The sequence below is a fragment of the Pteronotus mesoamericanus genome, unplaced genomic scaffold (genome assembly GCF_021234165.1).
Source record: "Pteronotus mesoamericanus isolate MK-2021 breed Mesoamerican mustached bat unplaced genomic scaffold, CSHL_Meso_final contig_40, whole genome shotgun sequence".
NCBI lineage: Eukaryota > Metazoa > Chordata > Mammalia > Chiroptera > Mormoopidae > Pteronotus > Pteronotus mesoamericanus.
Window position 1 is genome coordinate 12,121,352 of NW_026555150.1, and position 19,350 is coordinate 12,140,701.

Below are 19,350 nucleotides of genomic sequence, written 5' to 3' on the forward strand. Positions count from 1 at the left end.
GTTAAAAGCATGAATTCTGATGTCACACTTCCTGGGTTCAAATTCTGCCTCCACCTCTTAATAACAGTATGATCTTGGCTTGTAGGGTTGTCAGATTTAGCAAATAAAAAAAATACAGGAGAGCCCGTTAAGTTTAAATTTCAGATATATAATATTTTTAAGTATAAGTATGCTTCATGTAGTATCACTCATAACTTAACTAAAATTCAAATTTAACAGGGTGTTTTGTATTTTATCCGGCAATCCTACCTTGGATAAGTTACTCTTTCTGTGCCTCATTTTGGTCAATTGTGAAATGGGAATGATATTATGATAGTAGTACCTTGCTCACAGAGTTGTGGTGAAGATTACATAGGGATATATGTAAATTGAAACCATGCCTGGACACAGAGTAAGCACAGTATAAATGGTAACTTTTATAATTACCTAATTCTTCTATTTACATGAATATGAATTTCATTTGAGATTCGGCTTTAAAAAGGACAATGAAATAATTATTTTTACCTCATTTACTATGTGCAGAACCAAAGTAGAAGACTGATATTGAAGTGTGTTTTTATATATACTCACATTGAATACCTTAATTTTTTACTAGGAAACATGCCCAATAGCTAGCACTTAACCCAGAAACAGTTTCTTCTGTTATTGTTCATATAAATGATCTTTCCTTACAACAATAACTTTTTTTATGCTTTGAGAGCCTGAAAAAATGAGAAAATACCTTTTTCTAGTATATATTTTGTGAACTAAATCCATCCTTCACAACGTACTAAGCACTCATTTCTCTATATTTGCATAGCAGGAATCTGTATATTGTCAGATACAAACATAACATTAAAATTTAAAAGCTGGTATATTTTAGTTTCCTGTAACACCTGAGAAAAACTCAAACACATAATAAAATGCATTGTACAAAACATTTTAAACATAATCTATTTGTATCTGCTTTCATGATCTCAGATTGTAAATGTCTACCAATATTTTCACAATTTATATGAAAAGCATGATTTATCTGTTAACTTCAAGTTGGCATTTAGCCATTTGAACGCTTACCTTCACACATGCTGAACTATAGGGATGTGTGAAGTTTCATTAAAAAAAAAATCAATAGCACAGAAAGAATTGAAGAACCAGAACTGTATGAATGATTCTGAAAAATTGGAGAAATATTAACTAAAGTTGCTGTGCACTTTCACAGCAGGCAAATATCATCACTTTGCCAGTAATCTGTGCTTTAGAGTGCAATAAATTGTTCCTGTTTTTCTTTCCATTGTAGAAGACACTAACCTGGCTTCATGAAACCAGACATGCATGTCATCTCCCACCTCATTTTCTTTTGAGTGTAGGAGGGGAAATAAAATACAAACTGTTCTGGTGTGCAATAATCTATTTTACAGTTGCATGCAAGGAAACCATCCCAGAAAACCTGGCAAGATAGCCTTCATATCTTTTCACATCATTTTTATCATGTCTGTCCTTTCTGTCATTATCATGCATGTAAAGGGCATTCTATGTATACAGGAACATAGTAGAAATATTTAGTAATACAATATGGACATGAGATCAACAATCATTACTTCAAAAAATGGTATGCAGTGGGCACAGGCAGCTTCTGACTGGACCAAAACATAGGACAATTATTCAAGAAGTAATATTCTAATAGGAAGTCAATGTTTCCATCTTGGTTTCTATTTTTGATGTTCTTTATTGACACCTTGCTATGAGGCTTCAAAGGATTTGTCTCCACAGTTCTCAAATCTATATTTGCAATCTGACTTTTGTTATTTTCATTTACCTTCTGGAGATCTTTTCTTAGATGTCATACAGACACCTCAAGCTCAGTGTACCCAAATTGAACTCCTTATCTTCACCCCAAACCTGGGCCTCCTTCTGTATTCCCTGGCTTAGTTCCAGGCATCAACATTTACCCATTTCCCTAAGCTGGGTGTTTCTGGCATTTTAAACCTCTCCCTTGATCTTGTCTGCATCCAATCAATTGAATTTTATTGATTCTACCTCCAAAATTGTTTCTGAAATCTATCCCCTCTCCTTTATTCTCATAGGAATTCATTTAGTTCAGTCATTCTTCTGTACTTTTACAATGACATACTAATGGCCTCTTAATAGGTCCCTCTGCTTCTATTCTCTTCCATATCCGATCTATTCTTTATGTACAAGCCAGAGCTTTTTTGTTTGGTTAGTTGGTTGATTTTTTTTTAAACACAAATCTGGAGAAAATTTTTCACTTCCTTAAAACCATTCAGTACTCCTAGGAGCCTATAGCATTAAGTCCAAAGTCTTTACAATAGCATACAAAGCTCAGTATTCTCCTTTCAAACTCTCTTCTCTCTCCAAGCTCATTGCTGAGATGCCTCATGTACTCTGTTTCTTCCTGTTAAACCAAACTAACAGCTAATCCTCAAAGAAAGCTTGTCATTTCTCTAAGCTAGTGGTTTATAACCAGGAGGACACATTATAATCACCTGGGAGTTTTTTCAAACTAACATACAAATGTCTTTAGTCTCAGACCTACAAAATCAGAATCTGTACAAATGGAGCACAGTATCTCTATTTTATCAGGTCATCAGGTGATGGGTGATACACATGCTTGTTTTAGGCATTTGTTCATGATGTTCCTTCGATCCTGAATGCCCTCTCTTCTCCACATCCTCTCTCTAATTTTCTGCTTTTCGATCTCCTACCCATTTTCAAGGTTTAGTTCAAACATCACCTCCTTTGTAAAGCCTTCCAGGGTCCACACAGGTAAAATGAATTTTTCTCTTGTGCCAGTTTCTATAGCATTTTTTATGTACTGCTACTAGAATTATGCATTATTTCAAGTGCTCTCTGGTTTTTGTGGTGTTCTGTGAGAAAGCAAATTCCTTGTGTTTCTTTGTATTCCCTGCCCTTAGCATAGTTCCTGGCACTGTGCTCAAGAAATGTGTGAGAAAGAAAAGGAGGGAGGAGAAAAGAAAGGAAAGAGGGAAATGCAGTGTGGCCCAGGCTCATCTAGATGAAAATATAAAAAGATATTCTGCCCTGTCTGGTGTGGCTCAGTGGACTGAGTGCTGGCCTGTGAACCAAAAGGTAACCCAATGGATTCCCTGTCAGGGCATGTGCATGGGTTGAGGGCTGGGTCCCCATTTGGGGATGGACGAGAGGCAACCATTCAATGTTTGTCTCACACATCAATGTTTTTCTCACTCTCTCCTTCCCCTATTCTCTCTCTGAACATAAATAAATTTTTTTAAGAAAAAAAGACATTCTCTCTTCTATTTCTCAGCAAAAATCCCGTTATAGTCTATAGTTGGACCCTCTGGTGGGCCTCATGGTATAACATACTGAATTTTAACGAATCTTAAAATATCTATTTGGCACAGGAAAAAATGAGGAGAGTGGGAGCTTTGCTTGTGTGCCATGTTGAGTTTCTACCCCAGAAACTTCTGGTAGTTTCTGATAACAGTCCTGCAAGGGGTGACTGTTATTCCCCTGCTCTGTTCATGTTCTCTTGAGCACAGCAGTGACAAAACTATGAGAGCTTTTACCACAGGGGTGACATAACCTCAGCAAGCAAGTCAAAGGGTGGTAATTTTACACAACTGCCTTTCTTAGAGGTCCTGGCAACAACTTCCTTTTCCTCAGTGTGAGCTGATGGCATAGTCACTTCCTATTTGGTCTCAACTGCCAGGTTTTTTTTTTTCCTGTTTTTAACTGCCACCTTTGACTAAAACTGTTTTCTTGAGAAGCCTGCAAATTAAAGAACAAGTGGTCAATTCAAGACATTTTAAAAAGTTAATTCAGAGGGAAAAATATCACCCAAATTGTTTGTTTAGCATCATTTCATGGTAACACATGAAGGCCTCTCCTGTGCTGAAAATTGCACAGTGGGGTGCACAGAGAACTTACCTGACTTCATTACAAAGAGCCCAGTCACTCAAAGAATCTGTCCTAATAAACTCTCAGGTCTCTTCATGTCCCTCTATGGCAACACAAAACTATCATTATAGGATGACTGGTGGAGCAAACTGTGGCTTTGTCACCGCTAAACCAACTATGAATGCATGCAGGTTTCTGAGGGCTTTTGCCTTGGGCCCAAGGCATCTAAAGATCAACAGTGCAATTCTATGAGTTTAGGCAGGCAGAGAAACTGAAACCAGGAAGATTCTCTTAACATTCCATCTTTTGACTCCTACCTCTACATCTGAATGAAATTGTGTGGACCATGTTTACCTCTCTCATTTATCCAACCAATTGGTGGAGGCAATACATTATGAGCTCAATTCCTTTGGTCACTAAATGCAAACATGTTGAAGTGAGTAAGCAAATATGTAAAGAAATGTTATAAGCAGGAAACCACCTAAACAGCATCTGCTTACCCCTACCTCCTCTGTTGCTCTATTCCCCTCAATAGTATCAGGAAGTAAAGTGAACTAGAAAATTCAGCTGTGCTGAGTCTTAAATACTAGTTTTTGTTATAAATGATACTATAGTAGAGTTTATGCCAGCCCCAAAAGGTGCAAGGTTATTCAGAAGATAACTACATAGGCTTAATGTTTCTCGACAAGAATCAATTCAATAGCTTCCTTTGGGAAGCTTTGTTAGAACAATAGCAAGGATACAACATCTGCAAGAACTAGTATATAATTGTTTCCAATTTGATACACACAGAGAGTAAAGAGAAGACTTGAATATCACATATGCTTACATATAAAACAAAATATAAAAGGGACCCTTCAAAGTCATCTTTCCAAATATCACTATAGAGTAACTTGAATCAAAATATTCCTGTCACTGGATGATGAGCTTATAGAATTACCCTGATAATTTCCTTTAGTTTTAAATAGGTAATTGAAAGAAACTCAGATAACTATTAATTTTCTCTTAAACTTCATATATTGATATACTTTATACATTTCAATGTAGTTATTAGGCTCAAAATATGAAAGTCCAAAATGGGAAAACCCACATTTAAATTTTGTAAAGAAGTCAAAGTTAGCTCAATGAGGTATCACATTTGAACACTTCTAGGTAATGCCTGGTACATTAGAACATGCTCCAAGATTAAACATTTAAAAAAAACATTACATTTTTAAATTTTATTGAATTTATTGGGGTATCATTGATTAATTACATTATATAGGTTTCAGGGTTACCATTCTATTACATATCATCTGTATATTGTATTGTGTGTTCATCACCCCAAGTCAAGTCTCCTTCCATCACCATTTATTCCCCCCTTTACCTTCTCCTACCTTGCCCCACCCCACTTTCCCTCTGGTAATCACCATATTGTTGCTTAATCCCTTCACCTTTTTCACCCAGCTCCATTACATTTTCTTAAAGTTATTTTCTGTTCAATATTACTTTGTATTAAGTAGTATTCACTCTTTGGGGCAGATGATCTATGATTTAGTACAAAAGTACTATAAAAATACTGCTTTGTTTCTAGTACACCCTTGATGTGTACCAATATTTTGGGGGGGCGGTTAGAAGGGGGACAGCAACCACACTGAGCTGAAATCCTCAGGGAACAGTTATCCCCAAATCTATTTATTGGTTTGTAACCACTAAAGCAGAGTGTGGAGCATGATTTTTCAAACTTTGGCACCATTGACATTTTGGGCTGGGTAATCCTTTGTTGTGAGGGTTGTCCTGTGCATTGGAGGACGGTTAGCCACATCCCTGGCCACTACCCATTACCAGTAGCATCCTGTCCTGGCTCTGAAGACACAGCTAGGATGACTGGTGGAGCAAACTGTGGCTTTGTCACCGCTAAACCAACTATGAATGCATGCAGGTTTCTGAGGGCTTTTGCCTTGGGCCCAAGGCATCTAAAGATCAAAAGTGCAATTCTATGAGTTTAGGCAGGCAGAGAAACTGAAACCAGGAAGATTTTCTTAACATTCCATCTTTTGACTCCTACCTCTACATCTGACTGAAATCGTGTGGACCATGTTTACCTCTCTAGAATCTTGCCCACTGAGAGCTGGTATCCTACTTGAATAATTGTTATGTAGGAGAAGTTGGATCTTTGGCCTCAAGGACCTAATAATCTTGTTGGGCAGATTTAGCAAATGAAATGCATGAAATAAGAACAAAACTAAAATGTGAGTGCATCTTCTGCTGAAATGCAAGACAAGTTTGAAGGAGGGCTTGGAGCAATGAGGGAGGCTCAATGGAGGTAGCGTTAGAGATGTGCCTTACATGATGGAACTTGATTCAGACCCTTGGTCCTCAAAGTGTGTTCTAAGGATCAGCAGTGTTGGCACCACCTGTGAAATTGCTACCAATAAAGAATTTTGGGCCCACTCCAGAGTTACTAAATCAAAATCTGCACTTTAAAGAGAATCCCAGGGAATTTTTATGAACATTAAAATTTAGGTAGTACTGTAGGTTTTTTGTCAGGCTGGCATTGTGGAATGTGGCCAGGGCTAGTGGGAATAGAGACTGGATTGTGGCCTATCATCAAGTTAGAAGTAGTAAGGGCCTAGACCTGGGGAACTAAAAGCTAGGAAAATGAAATTATACCCTTTATCATCTGAATGGATAAGAAAATGTGGTGAATATACATGAAATGGAATATTACTAAGCCATAAGAAGGATGGAAATCCTGCCATTTACAACAATATGGATGGACTTTTAAGGCATTATACTAAGTGAAATAAGTCAGACAAAGAAATACAAATACAGTATAATCTCACTTACATGTGGACTCTAAAACATAGCAAACTTACAGAAATAGAGAGTAGACTGGTGGTTGCCAGGGGCAAAGGATGAGAGAAATTGGTGAAGGTGGTCAAAGGGTACAAACTTCCAGTTATAAGACGAATAAGTTCTGGGGATCTAATGTACATCATGGTAACTATAGTTAATAATATTGTTTTGTATACTTGAAAGTTGCTAACAGAATAGAAGTTAGAGGTACCTGGATTTTAATTCCTAGCTTTACCAGTCATTAATTGTGTGAGACTTTGCATCAAATTATTTAACCTCACTGAGCCTTTTTTCATCTGTAAAATGGAAGGGGGTGCAATATGACCTCAGAGAGCCCTTGTAAAGATTCAATAAGGTAACACATATATAGCACTTAACAGTCTCTAGTACAAAGACAATGGCATCCATAAATAGTAACGATATAGATAACAAGAATAGCCTACCTTTTGAGAAAGATTCAAAAGGAACAGAAGAAACATTGTCTACCACATTCCAACATTGTGCTGTGTACAGACCTATAATAACTTGCAATGTAGGGAGCGTCATCCTCATTTTAAACCAGAACTTGGATACTACATTTTTAAAATGCCAGTAACACCTTGTGGGTTGCCAGAGGTCCCTTCGTAATGAGATTCCTGTAATTGCCATTATCATTGTTACTGTTATTATCAGAGTACTCTCAAAAGAGGTTTACTCCTTGGAGTGGAACTTAACATGGGGTGGAGGCAGGGTGTTGCTGAAACGACTGCTGTGTACGCTGAGTTCCACAATATGTACTGCTACTGATTCAATATCATTTCCCATCCTATTATCATTAAATCTGTTTTCCAACTTCCCTCTCTCTTACATGTACAGAATTTCTGATGAAGAGAAGCCCCAAACTGGCCTCCCCACCCCCACCAAATGATAGCACGAGAGGTAGGGGTAGCCTCAGATTTAAGTTACCTGAAGCATGTCTGGGTGCGGGAAATCCGGAAAGCAGAAAAGTGGTTATATAGGCGTGGCAGCCCCGGCTGGGGAGACCCAACTGAGGGAACCCACCTACTCGGTGGCTCTCTGTGCCCCCACCCTTGACCAGATCAGGGTGACAAGAAGGATTTCCAACAAACCCCAAGTTTCAACCCAAGGGGTCTCCGAGGCTGCGTGTGCCCCAGTCTTGCACGCCTGCCAGCAACGTGGCCACGTCTGGGACGCCCTCGTACTCTCAGAGTAACCCGAACTCTTCCATTCTCTCTTCAGGCCGAGCCGTTTTCAAGGTCTCCCAGCCTCTGGGTTATCCTCTCAGCGTGCCGGGAGAGCCTCCACCTTCTGAGGCTCCGGCAACCCCAGGCAAACCCCTTCACTCGGAGCCTTAGCTCTCCAGACAACGCCCGGCCGCCGGGCGGGGGCAGGGCCAACAGAGGAACCGCCCCCAGCCGCCTCCCGGGCCAGCCAAGCGGGCGGGTTGCTTGGGCGCCTCCACCTCTTCCTAAAGCGGCGAGGCGCAGACGAGCGGCATCACTCGAGCCCAGGTCCCAGCCACCGGCACACACAGCGCCCCACGTTAAGGAGTAGCAGCCGCAGCGGAGGCGGCGGCTACAGCGGCCGGCGGGCGCCATAAAGGTAGACTGAGTCCCAGGGAGTCCCGCCGCGAAATGCTCACCTCCCAGCCCGTGGCTACCACCTCTAGTCTAGTAACCCCATTTCTGTGTGTCCTTCCAGGCCCGGGTTGAAAAGCCTGGGAGGGCCGCGGAGCTACCCTCGGAGGAGGAGCCAGCCCCAGCCCGAGGCGCCACCACCGCAGAAGCAGTGCGGAGCAGCAGTCGCATTCATGGCCCACTCACCAGTGGCTGTCCAAGTGCCCGGGATGCAGGTGAGGAAGCCCAGGCCGCCCCGTCCCCCACGTGACCGCCCCGGAGTCCGTAGCGCGCTCCGCTCTGGGCACCCGCATCGAGAGGCGGCCCCGGGCTCCCCTAAAGGCAGGGCCCGGCGCTCTGTCCAGGTGACATGGGAATTGGACCTTTAAGTGTTTCCTGGTGTTCAGGCTAGGTGGTGCAGTGCACCGGGAAGGCGGAGAAGGACTGGGGCGCGCATCGATGTGGGGATGGGGGGAGGGGGCGGTTATTAAAAAATAGGCCAGAGCGACACACCTGCGCCTGCTGAGCGTGGTACCCTTGGGGGCTGGAGGCGGGAGGATTTAACTTGGGAGAGGTGGAGGTGTCTCCGAATTTGTGGGGTAAAACGCAAGTTGCGCTCCCCCCGCCCCTCCATGCATACACAAGTTGGGGCTGAGCAAGACAAGGGGTGTTGGTGGCGGCGGCGTTGAATTGGGCTCTTCCTGTGTGTGTAGAGTGGAGAGCGAGGTGACTTCGTTTCCCTTTTCGGTGCCGCTTCTTAAGGGCGAAGTTATATCTCACTGCCCCATCTGGCCCAGTCCACAGTTCGGCGTGACAAATGTGGAGTCCCATATCAGGGTCACCTAGGAGATGGCTCTGCAGCCCCCTCCCCTGCGATGACTGTTGCTTGTGGTTAAAGGTAGCAACTTCTTACTGGAGATCTACCGAGCCCCCCCGCTCCCCATTTTATTAAAAAAGAAATGAGCTATGTCCATACTTTTTATGCTGTTACGGTTTTAAGTCTGCGCATTTCAAGCTATTTACTAAATGTTATCCAAGTCTACTAACTTTTTAACATTCACATTTTACCTTTTTTCCTTTGTTACATAGCCAAAACAACCTATTTATGAGTAACTCAGAAACTAGAAACACTAGAGCCTCAGTCCCTTACTATCTTCTAAAAATGTGAGAGAAAACTTTTTTCAAGTTCAAAAAGTATTTAGATTAGTAGATAATTTATATTTCTAATAACAAAGAACTGTGGATTGGGGCCTCGACTTACCACTAATTGATGCATGGAATTTATTTCTTAAGCAATCAGTCACACTTTATACATGGTGACAAAAAAGTGGTTTTTAAGATACTTTCCCCAAAAGGACTATTTGTGTTAGACATATATCTTACCTAAGGACTCCAGTGTGTCCTAAGCACCAGGCCTTTTAGCTGGATATAGGGCAAGTCTGTTGAGTCCCAGGAAGTCGGTGTGTATTTAATAAAAAAGAGAGGAAGAAAAAGGGAAGTGAGAAATATCAGGGCTTCTAAAAAGGTTTATCCCTTCAAGCTTTACAAAATGCCCCAAACTTTTTTCTTTTCAGGCCACCCCCCCTCCCTCTTTCCATCAACTACCCTGCCCCATACCCCATTCATTCAGTTCTGCCTTTGATTGTGTTAAGGAAATTAGTAGTTTGCAATAATAACTACAGTTTTGCTGTGTCTGATGTGGAAGAAAGTGTGAAAAATTTGTCACTGTACCCTCCTTACCATTATGTGGAGAGTAGATCCTTACAGTCGTAAAGATTGTTTCTGAGGGTTTCCAAGCTTTACTCTCCATTGTGTGTGTGAAAGCCTGCTTGCATTCGACAGCAGAGTGCCTCCCCTTCATCAGGTTTGTGATTGTGGAAAACTATGTGCTGGAAAACTCTGTGTACTAAGGAGAAAATAGTTTCTGGTCTTTATTTCATTTGTCTTGACTTTATTTGATTTATATGGTTTCTGATCCATATTTGATTTGTCTTCATTTGATTTATATGGTTTAGGAACTGCTTGCTGTTCAATATTTCTTACTGCTTCCAGCTTCATTGAATTATCTGAATTCCCTATCTCTTGAATTTCTAACTGTTAATTAAGGTGGTTTAGAATGTGAATCACGTATTTTTAATGACAAATTCTGCCTTTCACCTTATAAGCATTCCCAAAGTTGTGATTACTTTGTTCAGCCTAATTTGGAGAGGGCAATCATCTCAATATTAGCAAAGAAAAGAGGCATATTTATTTGTCACTTTCTCCGTCTTAATGAAAATGGTAAACTCTTAACTTCCTATTTCCATTCTCTTGTAGATATGTTTGTTAGCATTTGGTGCAATACGAACGTTTTCCACAGTTAAAATTGTACAGTGCCCTAAAAATAAATTCGAAGGCCTGTAGTGTAACTCTTGAACCTAGATTTCTTTTACTATTCTTTTGTTCCAAAATATTGCAGATGAGATGCAGAAATATATCAGGAGTTCCTGAAATTCCCCTAGAGTTTTGTTAAAGACTTAGGAGTAACTTTTAAATCTTTAGACTAGTAAGAAAACTTGAATTAGCCATGTGTTCTTGAAATTAATGTATAGTAAGTATTTCCACAAATCAGGGCGAAATGGTTGCCTGGCCTATAAGTTTTTAACAGTTTATTTTAGAGAATTATGATGATTGATGGAAAAAATGATTTTTCCAGAAATAAAAACAAAATTACTTTATCCACAGTGTTTTTCTCCTCCCGCCACCCCCTCGCCCCAGGAGAGACATGAAGTAGAAGCTGAGCTACCTGTTCTATCACTTAAGACTTCCAGCATTCCTGACTTTCAAACAAAGAAATTTCTGTTGCCACTAGTTTAAAATAGAAAAGTAACTTGGAGTGATGAAAGAAAACCCAGGATTTGGTCCAGTTCAAACTCTTCCTTATGAATTAGTTATTCAAACTCGTTGCTGATATTTCTTAATATTGTGGTAATGAATATTTTTGCCAAATTACACCAAATGTTGGGATATGATTTTTTTTTTTACTTAATTTGTGCTTACTTTTTTAGTGTATGACTAAAGGAATTTTCCACCCTAGGAGCTAAACTCTTGAAAAATATTTAAAGGATGACTTTTTTTTTAAGCACAACTTTTAAAAAATGAATCAATAAACCTGTTTCTTTTCATTGAAATACTTGCTCTATTGATTTAAAACATTTTTTTTCCTTTGAAGTCTTTAGTTATAAATCATTGTTACGTTTAAAATATTTCCCCCTTAGAACCTGCATTAGTACTTGTGAAGTATTCTAAACTGGTTGTTAAATCTTTCATAAAATGTAGGTAGGAGAATAAAGTTGAATGTTGAATTGGAATACTGTTTTTATGTTATGCCTCTTGTGAGAGAAATTTTTTAAGTTCCTTCTAAAGAATTTAAAAATTAGCATTCATGTATCTTTTTATATGACCAAGTTGGTACAATTTTTTAAATTGTTGATGTTTGAGGTGTGAGATGGAAATTAAGTTTAAGGATTAATGAACACTTACTGAAGACTTCTATCTAAGTGGTAGAAAACATTGCCTTGCACTGGTGACATTAGTTACTGACTTCTGGGAAGGATACAGAAGTATATTACATGATCTCCTCCCCTAAAAATCTTAAAATATTGTAGTATTAAATCTACCACATGAAATATCAAATAATGCAAAATCTGTGATATTTACTCTATAATAGAAGTTTCTGACTGGAAGAGTTGAAGGTTTACAGAAGGTAAACTTACTCCAAAGGATTGTTAGGATTAATGCTGGGGAAAGTATTTCCAAGCAGGGAAGTGACCTGAACAAAGGCATGTAGACAGGGAAGAGCACACTGCCAAGTGTGTGTATACACACAGTCTTTGAGAGTGGGATAAAATCACTTGGACTATGATAAATAATTCATCTAGAGAAATAATAGGTAAGATAGGGAAACTTTATTAGATTCAGATTATGGTGGTTCTTGAATGGTAGGGTAGGATTTTGGCCTTTGGACAAGCCATTGTACATTTCTGAGTAAGAGACTCAATGAACAAAGTTATACATAGGAAGAGAAGTCTCCAGACTGGATCTGGAGGATTGAGAGATTTGAGGAAGTTTGATCTACTGAAGCTATTTGAGTGAGACAATCATCTGTCCAGATGCAAGGGACCTTGCATTAACTGCCTAATGCCTAATACTGTGAAGAAGAAATCTATAATTATCCAGACTTAATAATTAGTTAGTTATAGAAGGACTAATCTAAGCCTTTGTGGTGTTGAATATGGGGAACTGGGAAAACTATGGTACATCTTAAATAATTGGAAAGTCAGGGAGGAGAGCCAGATCTGGTAGGAAGTTAATGATTTCTGTTTAAGGGGGAATAACTTAAACTTAAGTATCATTTATAACTGAAAACTTCAAAGAGAGAACATGTTTTAAATCATTAAAGAGTAAATAGTTGAGTATAAATAAATAGGTTTATTGCTTTATTTTTAAAATTTCTGTGAGGTTTGAGGTAATAATGGGATGACAAGGTAAAAATGTAGAACAATATGTCTATTACCTTGATTGCGGTGATGGTTTCACAGGGGTATGCATACGTCCAAACTCATCAAATTGTATACATTAAATATGTAAATTTTTTGTAGGTCAATATGCTTAAATTAAGCTGTTTTTGTAAAAGGTCCAGCAAATACTTGAAAATGTAGATCTGGTGTTTAGTCATTTATCAGACATTTACTGAGCATTTACTATATGCCAGTCTGTTTTCTTGAAACTGAAGAATGTGAGCCACTAAGGAGGGAGAGGGTCAAAATGCCAGAGAGAATATGTGGAAGTGAGGGCCTTCATGAGATAGAAAACATAGGTGAAGGATTAGATTGTAAGGAAAGGACCAATACTTTTAAGGTGCATGAGAAGAAGGAAAAATGCATTACAATCCAGAGGGAGTTAACTGGAGGGAATTCTTTAAGTTTTTAATTCTTATCATGAAACCTAAATTGGAGGAAAGAAATTCAGTTTGGTGCCAAAATCTAGTATGTGTTCTTACCTCCCTTGCATCTTCTGAAGGGCATAATCAGCTTTGCAATTTGAGCTGAAAGTGGAAAGCATTGCCTTGCATTGATAAACCCAAACCAGATGAGATCAGGCACATTCAAAGTGGTGCCTTAGCCCCACACCAGGCCCCCCAGCCCAGTATTCCAGTACCAGGAATATAAGTATCCATAACTTTTGGCTGTGAAAACAAAAACCATCAGGGACTGAGTTGGCAGAAGAAACTTCTGGAGTCCCAAGCAGTTCCTTTTAAAGAACTCACACACGGACTTACTCAGACTTAGTCCCTCTGAGCTCTAGCAGTGGCAGGAAGGGAGCAGCTTGAAAGGCACCAGTGATGTACAGGGAGGAATAGAAGTGTCCTGCATCAAGGCAAGAGCTGGGGACAGCTTTTCCCAGACAGAAAGGCGGGCAGAGGCCATTGTCCCTTTTCTGAGCCCTCCCTCCACAGAGCCACAATGCTGGCAGACAGGTGCCATATCCGAGGCTCTATCAATCTAACACTGTTTGCCCCATCCTGGAGCTCCCCTGAGGCTCTGTCCCACCCATCTTACAGCTGTTAACAGTGGCTTTCCCATATGAATTTCTGGATTTGGCTCATCCTTCACAACTTTTTAAATCCTTTCAAACAAGCAACAGTGGGCCTCAGGGAGCCCCCAGCTCCTATACATATTGCTAAGAGACCCCAGGTGTGGCACTAGCAGCAGCCAGCCTAGATTCATAGTTTGGCTTCACCTGGGAATCTCTAAGCCCAGCACAAGTAGCAGCAAACTCAGATTGCTTTATAGCTCAGACAGGGTGGCCCTGGGAGAAACACAGGTGGAGGCTGAACTTGGCCTACACCACCTGGGAAACCCCAGGGCCTGCTCAGTTATATAAGATTTTGGGAAGGGGCATCAAAGAAGATGATGGATAGAGTTGGCCAGCACTGTGCTGTTTTCAAATCCAGATTTGAAGCCATGGTCCTCTTGGATAACTCTTCCTATGTCATAGGATTATTGAGACAAATTAGTCGATATCTTTTTTATATGTTTGATTTCTGTAAGCATTAATTCAAAGATGTTGTCCATATCATATAACTAAAATGGCAGGTGACTAAATGAGAGGTATACTTAAGATGGAGTCAAAATGTTAGCTGCATATATTTTATTGATTTTTATTTTTTTTTAAATGACTGACTTCATGGCATTCCTCCAGATATATTGTTTTATATGTGCCTGTGGTGGAAATTCTTTGGGACTTACTGAGGAAAATGAAAAGGGGTTTGTTGCATCATAGCTAATGCTGGTGTTAATTTTTGTTCTCCTAATTCCATTTTCTAGCAACAAATAAAATGAGTAAGTCTACCACTCTTTCAAAAGACATAACTCAGTCACACATCAAGCTGCCCCAAATTTTACTATTAGATTTACTTTTTAAAGGGACTATCCCATGTAAAATATGAATATCATGGGAGAGGCCATACTGTAAGACATTAATCAAAAGCACCTTGCTCTAAGTATAATTTATCATACTCTTTCTAATGGAAATTAGCCCTAGTTACCTGGAAAGCAAGAGAATGAGAGCTTCAGTGTATGAACAGCTGATTAATTAGAAGTATATTTTCTTACACATAATGCATATAATACATTAAATTCACTTTAGTAAGAACAAAAGAGTCTACATTGTGTACATATAAATTAGCCTTTATGAGCTACGAGACTTTAAGCATCACACAATGTATTTAAAGAAACAGAATAGAAAAAAGTTAAAAAGTCTAATTTATACTGCTCCAAGTCAACATGTTTATATATAATTCATACATAATGGTATAAAGAAAGGTAAAATATGTGGTCCTTGCCTTCAAGAAATTTACAGCCAAGTTTGGAAGACAAGTATAACATATATAGTTAGAGAAATTCTAAATCAATATATAAATCAAGGACTGGGTTGTTGGCTACTGTCAATAGATACAATAGGTGCTTTGAAACTGGACAGCTTTCTGTAACCTGGAACATTCAGAGAAAGCTCATGGAGAAAATAAGATGGAGCTCTTGAAAATCAGGTAGGATTTGGTCTGTCAGTGATTACTAAATTGTAACTGGCATGGTAGAACAAAAGGGATTTCTTGTTGAAAAGTAGTGATAGCTGATTAAGTTTAGATTTGTAGAGAGGACCTAGATAACAGAAAGTCTGGAAAGCTGAGTAGAAGATTTGGGGTCTGGTGGTGGTAGTAGTATGTATGTGTAGGGGGTGACTTGATTTCAATAGAAAAATGTGCAGAAGAGAGATGAGAAAATGACAGTGTTTTCATGTGATTAGCCTAACATTATTTTGCAGGACAAACTGTCCACATACATCATAACACCTTTTATAAAGGAGTTCAAAATATATTCCACAGATGATAGTTAACTCATCTAATAACATCTCATTGTGGCAAAGGAAATGCAGCTTTTATTATTTCTCATTTTGTAGACGAATGCTCAAGGTCACGAAATAAATGAAAGGCAGAATAAAAAAAACACAGCATCACAATGTTCAATATTTCTTGAGTATTTGCTAAATTATATTCTCTCATTTTCTATGACTCAAGCAAGGGAGGTACATGATGGAACTTTTTTGTCAAATGTCATTTCTAGGCTCTCATTACTGTTCAAGGCACATGTTCTACCACACCCAATTACTGTTAACTCTTCACATAGCCCCTAGCTCCCTAACCCCATACCTCCCAACTAACTCCAGCTCTCTCAGCTAACAGTTGTCTTATATTATTCTGTTCCAGTGGATCTTCTGCCATTATTGTTAGCATATTCGCCATCTCTGTATCAATGACTCACCAACAAGGACAATGGTTTGGATTTTTAAAAATTATATCTTATTGATTATGCTATTACAGCTGTCCTAATTCCCCCCTTTGCCCCCTCCACCTGGCACCCCCCCCACTCCCTCAGACGATCCCCCCACCATTGTTCATGTCCATGGGCCATGTGTATAAGTTCTCTGTACACTCCATTCTACACCATGCTTTACATCCTCACAGCTAATGTGTAACTACCTATTTGTACCTTTTAATCCCCTCACCTCTTCACCCATTCCCCTATACCCATCTCCAATTGGGCAACCATCAAAATGCTCTCCATTTCCATGATTCTGTCTCTGTTCTTCGTGTATGCTTAGTTTGTTTTTTAGATTCAATTGTTGATAGATAGGTATTTTTCTCCATTTTATTGTTCATAGTTTTAATAATGGTTTGGTGATGATGAACTCTTAGTTTTTTCTTGTCTGGGAAGCTCTTTATCTGTCCTTCGATTATAAATGATAGTTTTGCTGGGTAGAGCAATCTTGCCTGTAGTTCCCTGCTTCTCATGACCTTCAATATTTCTGGCCAATCACTTCTGGCCTGCAAAGTTTCTTTTGAGAAATCAGCTAACAGTCTTATGGGAACTCCCCTGTAGGTAACTAACTTCTCTCCCTACTTTTAAGATTCTCTCTTTATCTTTAACCTTTGGCATTTTAATTATGATGTGTCTTGGAGTGGGCCTCTTGCATCCATTTTTTTTGGGATTCTCTGTGCTTCCTGGACTTGCATGTCCATATCCTTCATCAAATTAGGAAAGTTTTCTTTCTTTATTTTCTCAAACAGATTTCCAATTTCATGATCTTTCTCTTCTTCTGACACCTCTATGATGCAAATGTTGGACTGCTTGAAGTTGTCCCAGAAGTTGTTTTCACTATACTCATTTTCTTCGGTTCTTTTTTCTTCTTATTGTTTTGATTGGTTGTTTTTTGCTTCCTTATGTCCCAAATCATTGATTTGATTCGGGGCTTCATTCACTCTACTGTTGTTTCCCTGAAAAGTGTTCTTTATTTCAATTCACATATCCTTTGTTTATGACTGGATCTTTTTTCATGCTGTTAAGGTGCTCGCTAAGTTCACTTGAGCATCCTTATAACCAGCGTTTTGAACTCTGCATCTGATAGATCACTTATCTCCAGTTTGTTTAGTTCTTTTTCTGGAGTTTTGAGCTGTTCTTTCATTTGGGCCACGTTTCTTTGCCTCCTTGTTTTGGCAGCCTCCCTCTATTTGTTTCTATGTATCAGGTATAGCTGCTTTGACTCCGTGTCTTGGTAGTGTGGCGTAATATGGTAAGTGTCCTATAGGATACAGCGGCATACCCTCCCCTATCACCCAAACTGGGTACTTGCGGTATGCCCCTCATGTGGGCTGACTACACCCTCCTCTTGTAGTTGTGCCTTGGTTGCTATTGGCAGGTCAATGAGAAAGATTTACCCAGGCCAGTCAGCGGCAAGGATTGGCTGTGACTACCGACCACCAACCTCCACCCTCCAGGGATGATCAGCTGTGCAGAGGGAGGAAGGTAATTGATTGTGCAATTACCTGACTTGCACATTCAAAGAAATCAGAAAACCTAGTGCAAAGCAAATCCTTTGTCGTCTGTTCCTGCCTGTTTCACCCCACCACTTCTAACCAGCATTTGCCTCATTGGAGATAGAGCTGCCCTCCCCTTCAGCACTTTCTGGACTTGTTGCAGCATTTTCCTGACAGAATCCCACTGGCCTTCTGTTTCCTTCATTTATTATATGATCTTGGACTAGAATGATCCATGCTCTAAAATATCAGATTAGCCAATTGGTAAGGCATAGCTCTGGATAATCTAGCAAAATTAGAACAAAATTTTGGTTCATACTTCTTGTGAACTAGAGTAAGCAAAATTGTAGACAGCTTAGGTGAAAAAGTTGAAAATATTCTAATTATATTTTTGTGTGTCCACTTTACTCTTTTTTGGTCAAGTAACCTCAAAAATGTGTTGCTACCCTGGCCAGTGTGGCTCAGTTGGTTGGAGTGTCGTCCCCTAGACTGAAGGGATGTGGGTTCTATTCCAGGTTAAGGCACATACCCAGTTTGTGGGTTTGATCACAGGTTAGGATGAGTATGAGAGGGCAACCAATCCATGTTTCTTTCGATGTTTGTCTCTCTCACCTCTCTCTCTCCCCCACCCCTCCTCCTCCACCCCACTTTCTCTCTGAAAGCAATGAAAAAATGTCATCAGGTGAGGATTTTTTAAAAACTGTGTTGCTGACGAAATCCATGGCATTATGTTTTTGTGCTTTCCTTATAAAAATATTCACGAAAAAAAATTTTTCAACCTTACTTTGTGAACATTGTGCAGAGATTATGTGTTCTTGGTGATAGTTTTTCCCAAGCCTCTTTCGCCTGTTTAAGAAAAAGTGGGGGAAGAAATCTGTAAAACTCTATTAATTAAAAATGTGAAGGACTGAAAAAGGATTCAAATCCACCATCATTGGATTTTTCAATTTGTTTATTACAGAAAAAACAGTTTGTTGCTGAAGAATAACAGTTGCTTTGAATTATAGAAATGGCTTACCAGTAGCAACTTAATGAAGTTTTCCTTGATTTGAAATCCATACCACATTAGATGTGTTAGGGACTTTCTAAGCACACTAGTGAGTTACTCTACTAGGTTTCAACAGTGATTAGTAACACAATCCTAGCAGTGAATTTTTGGCAGGTGGAAGAAATACTTCAGGAACATCTAGACACATCCATTTTTTGTTGAAAATGCATTTCTGGGTTGCTCTATTAGTGAATTTCTGTCCCCCTCTCCCACCTTTCCATTAAGCCATCAGCTTTGGACATACCACTTTACAGTATATTATATTAAACTGGGACTTAATTCATTGAAAGCAGTATAGTATAAGTAACACAGTAGTGGGTGATGAGGAAGAGATGGGCTACATAGATAATCAGGTGGGCCATAAGTTATTATAGTAATGCAAAAAATGTTTGAGAAACTGATCCAATAGAATCCATAGTCATAATTTATTCCCAAAGCCTCTGCCTCATCATTATGACTGCTCACTAGAGCTGGTAATGTTTCTCGTCTCCCTGGTCTCAGTTTCCTGCTGCCTGCCTTAACTTTAAGCAGAAGCACAACAGAAACAAATCTGCAAA

General features: G+C 39.5%; 1 protein-coding gene across 1 annotated transcript in view; it reads left to right on the plus strand.

The window, feature by feature from the left end:
• Positions 1-8,185: 8,185 nt before the first annotated feature.
• The window catches only part of STK26 (serine/threonine kinase 26), a 79,267-nt gene continuing 68,102 nt past the window's right edge, over positions 8,186-19,350 (plus strand). Inside the window, exons 1-2 of the mRNA XM_054576969.1 lie at positions 8,186-8,316; positions 8,416-8,566. Of these exons, the coding sequence (XP_054432944.1) occupies positions 8,525-8,566 (42 nt within the window). The 5' untranslated portion in view covers positions 8,186-8,316; positions 8,416-8,524. The remainder of the gene's footprint in view (positions 8,317-8,415; positions 8,567-19,350) is intronic.